This window comes from Nicotiana tomentosiformis, chromosome 6 (assembly GCF_000390325.3).
Source record: "Nicotiana tomentosiformis chromosome 6, ASM39032v3, whole genome shotgun sequence".
Classification (NCBI taxonomy): domain Eukaryota; kingdom Viridiplantae; phylum Streptophyta; class Magnoliopsida; order Solanales; family Solanaceae; genus Nicotiana; species Nicotiana tomentosiformis.
The window spans coordinates 84973030-84977588 of record NC_090817.1 but is presented as its reverse complement, the minus strand read 5'-3'; the positions used below and the strand labels follow the sequence as shown (position 1 = coordinate 84977588).

Below are 4559 nucleotides of genomic sequence, written 5' to 3'. Positions count from 1 at the left end.
TTCTAAAGTTGGCTTGCCTAGCAAGTGAAATGTTAGGTGCCATCACGGTCCCGATGGTAGGAATTTCGGGTCGTGACAGTTGGTATCAGAGCACTAGGTTACATGGGTCTTACGAGTCACGAGCAAACTTAGTAGAGTCTAGAGGATCAGTACGGAGACGTCTGTACTTATCTTCCGGAGGCTATGGAGTTAGGAACAGTTTCACTTCTATTCTTCTCTGTCATGCGATTTTATTCTATCATTGATGATTGGACCCTTCTATTATGTTCTCTAGAAGATGGCGAGAACGCGTACCACATCTTCAGCTGAGCAGCAGCAGCCAGAGCCGCCAGTGGCAGCTCCTACGAGGGGCAGATGTCGAGGCCGAGGTTGTGCCAGAGGCCGAGGCAGGGGCAGAGCTCAGCCCAGAGCTCGATCAGCAGCACCAGCGGTGGAGCCTCAGGTAGAGTTTGATGAGGAGGTTTCATTCCAGGTTGTGCCTGTCGGACCAGCTCAAGTCCCGGAGGGGTTCATTACCACCCTAGTGCTTTAGGATGCTTTGGTTCGTTTGATGGGCCTTATGGAGAGTGTGGCCCAGACTGGCGCATTCCCCATGGCTCCAACTATCTCTCAGGCTGGAGGAGGAGTACAAACTCCTACTACTCATACTCCGGAGCAGATGGATCCCCAGTATCAGACTCCAACATCTCATCCAGTTGGAGTAGTTTAATCGGTTGTTGCGGCACAGACCGGTGATGGGTCAGCTATGTCTTCTGAGGCTTTGTGGAGATTGGACAAGTTTACCAAGCTCTTCCCAGTTCACTTCAGTGGTGCTACTTCAAAGGATCCCCAAGAGTATCTTGACAACTGTCATGAGGTGCTACAGAACATGGGTATAGTGGAGACCAATGGGGTCGATTTTGCTGCATTTGAGATGTCAGGTTCCTCCAAGAAATGATGGAGAGATTATTTGTTGACCAGGCCAGCTGGATCGCCTGCTCTTACTTGGGACCAGTTCTCTCAGCTCTTCCTAGAGAAATTTCTCCCTATCACATTGAGAAAGGAGCATCGTCGTCAGTTCGAGCGTCTCAAGCAGGGCAATATGACTATTACTCAGTATGAGACCCATTTTTTGGATTTGGCCCGTCATGCTCTTCTTGTGCTTCCTACCAAGAGAGAGAGAGAGGGTGAGGAGGTTTATTGACGGACTTGCTTGGCCTATCATATTGCAGATGGCTAAGGAGTTTGGAAGTGAGATTTCTTTTTAGGCCGCTGCCAATATCGCCAGGCAAGTCAAGATGGTTCTTACACAGGGAGGTCAGGGGTCTGATAAGAGACCTCGCCAAATCAGTGAGTTCAGCAGTTCCTCACCTAGATGCAGGGGTACTTTTGGTAGGGGTCCATCTTCCCAGGCCATTTCATTCAGCGCTTCAGGCATCCCACAGTGCTTGAGGGAGTCGTGGTCCTTATGTGCCTCATTCTGGGCAACCAGCCTATAGTGTACCGTCAGCTCCTATTAGTGCACCTCATATTCAGAGTTACTACAATCCGCACCTAAGAATGAATACGACCAAACTAAATACAGTAATTTGAATACAATATAAATTAGTTAAGAATGAATATAACCGAATTGAATACAATGTATGCAGTCGAATTGAATAGAGTGGTATATACCCTATTTCTTATTTTTTGCTGTTTGAATACAACTGAATTCAATACAGTGAAATTGAATACAATATAAAATATATAAGAACGAATACATCCGAATTGAATACAATGATATATATCCCATGACAAGCAATTAGTAGCTACGGAATGTAATTAGCTAAATTTTAGCTACGCACAACAATAAACCACCCAGCAATGGTCATTTCTGAAAGTTCCCAAACTAAATTGTAGGATGCAAGCCCAAACAAATCGGAAAAGGTCCATCTGGCCCAAATAGTCCTAAAATTGCATTTGACAGAAAGGAGTGCCAGGTCACAAATCCTGTCCCTCCTCTAGACTTAATATGGATCGTCAAATGTTTAATCTAACGGTCGAAATCACTTCAGCTCATCGAAACCACAATCCGCACCTAATACGCAAAGCTGCACTCCGCACCGTAGATCATCTTCTAATCAACGACTCAGTTTTAGTTTCTGCCTTTCACACGGATCACTATTATTATCCGTCGATTAACAAACCCCCCCAAAATTTAGCGGCTACGAGTTTAGCCCCGCCACAATTTCAACCCCCCCCCCCCCCCACACGAAATTCAGTACGCCCAAATACACCAAATATAAATACCCACGAACCTCCACTTATAGACTCATCGAATACATTTCATTTCTGATTTCAATTCAAATCCAAAACCCTAGAAGCTTCTTTTATCTTCAAATTTCTGTGTGAAAATGTCTGGTCGTGGAAAGGGTGGTAAGGGATTGGGGAAAGGAGGAGCGAAGAGGCACAGGAAAGTGCTAAGGGATAACATCCAGGGAATTACGAAGCCAGCCATTCGTCGGTTGGCTCGTAGGGGAGGCGTGAAGCGTATATCTGGTCTGATCTACGAGGAGACACGTGGAGTGTTGAAGATCTTTCTAGAGAACGTGATTCGTGATGCTGTTACCTACACTGAGCATGCCAGGAGAAAAACTGTTACTGCTATGGATGTTGTGTATGCACTCAAGAGGCAGGGTAGGACTCTCTATGGATTTGGTGGTTAAGGAATTTGTGTTTGTTTTTTTGACTTTTGTTTGCTTTGCAAAAGTCTTGCGGTCAAGAAATTAAATTACAATGGTTGGTGTAATTAGGGTCCTTTATTAGTATTTGTAGTAGTTTTTGTAAGAAAAGCATTCTTCGGATATTCTGGAGTTTGCTCAACTTAATGATAGAAGGATTCAAGTTTCAACTATCTCTTGCTCTTACCTTTTGTGTGGATTCAATATGATGATTCTCAAACATATACTAATTGTTCATATAACAAAGATATATACATTAGAAACCCCAACTAGTTGAGTTAATTATGTGAATTCTCTAAACCCAGTTCGCAATATAGACCCCAGTTAGTTGATTTAACTATGTCAATTCCCTATATTCAGTACGACCAGTATGGACCTGTATGTCCTAATTAGTCCAGATTCTGTAGGGTTGTTTGATTGTAATGTTGATGGTATATAGTGTGTATTCTTCAATTAATGTTACCTTGAAATAAGAAATGAACATATGTTCCTTATTTGCTCTATAGTATTTTTCAATTGTGGTGGATTTCTTAGTGTGAATGGTAGTTTATTCTTCAGCAAAGGATGAGTTGTGTGGTATTTTTGTTTGGGTATACTTTGTTGATGGTATTCATGATTTCCTCTAATTTGAATTGATGTTTTTTTTTAATGTCTATGGGGGGTTTTGCAGTACAAACTCCATTATTGTTTCCAACCTAATATACTTCAATTAGTTCAGCAATTAAACACATGTTGCCTGCAATGCTCTTCTACGACCAAAATACTCATTTTGAAAATAAAGATCATATTTTCTTTTAACACAACTCTTAAAGACCAAGTAAGAGCCTGAGATGGGAAGATCAAATAATATTGACATTAGGCCTTATCAAATTTCCAAGTCAGACATAATACAAAGACCTTAGTATCCTAATACAAGGCCGTATCACTCACAACGAATGAATTTTTTGATTTATTATAGTATTGATATATGCCTTAAACTTTTTGTGGACTTCTCTAGTTTCTCAGCACGTGCGACTAGGCAATTGCGTTGCCCGTGTATGACGAATAAAGTGATATAATTTTATAAATTAATACTAATAATAATATTTTAAAAATATATTCCTTCTGTTTTAATTTATGTGAACCTATTTGACTGAACACATAATTTAAGAAAAGTGAGAAGACTTTTGAACGTGTGCTGTAAAATGAAGCACGTATATTTTGTGTAGCTATAAATTATTGCATAAAGTTAAATTGTTTCCAAATAAGGAAAAGAGTCATTCTTTTTGACACAGACTAAAAAAGAAATAGGTTCATATAAATCGAAACGGAAGAAATATTCCGAAAGTAATTATACATGAAAGAACATGCAAATTTTGGTGAATTATAAATATGGATTCGTGTACGATGACTTGTTTATCAAGGTTAAACTTATTGAAAATCATTTTAATTATGAAGATGAACTGTGAAAATTTAATTAGATAGATATTTTTTTTTTACTTAATTCAATTTTATTATAATTTTCAAATTTCAAAATATAGAATGATACATCTTTAGCTAGCAAAATAATTATGCGTACGGAGTTTCATCGATTATTTGCCACCCACGACTTTCTCTTATAAGTTTGTTTCTTGGAGTTTAAACGTCTTATTGCACAATTCATAGGTTGTACAAAAAAGTACAACTAAAGAAATATGAATTATTATCACTTGGGATTAATTTCTGAAAGATCGTGATATATTTGTCTTTGTCCTGAAATGTGTAAATTTCTTTTCTCGAAAATTTCATTCATTTATCAAACTTAACCTTGAAAGAGGTAAAATTAAACCAAAAATATTATTAAATGCTCGGATATTTTTGTGAAATTATTTATCTTCCAAT

General features: G+C 39.1%; 1 protein-coding gene across 1 annotated transcript; it reads left to right on the top strand.

Moving 5' to 3' along the window:
- Positions 1-2289: 2289 nt before the first annotated feature.
- On the top strand, positions 2290-2872 carry LOC104088431 (histone H4). Its single transcript, XM_009593107.4, has one exon. The coding sequence runs from the start codon at positions 2373-2375 to the stop codon at positions 2682-2684; it is 312 nt and encodes a 103-aa protein (XP_009591402.1). The 5' UTR covers positions 2290-2372; the 3' UTR covers positions 2685-2872.
- Positions 2873-4559: the final 1687 nt, after the last annotated feature.

What these genes read in the sequence shown, in the direction of transcription:
- LOC104088431 (XM_009593107.4), top strand. Translation starts at nt 2,373, where the DNA reads ATGTCTGGTCGTGGAAAGGGTGGTAAGGGATTGGGGAAAGGAGGAGCG.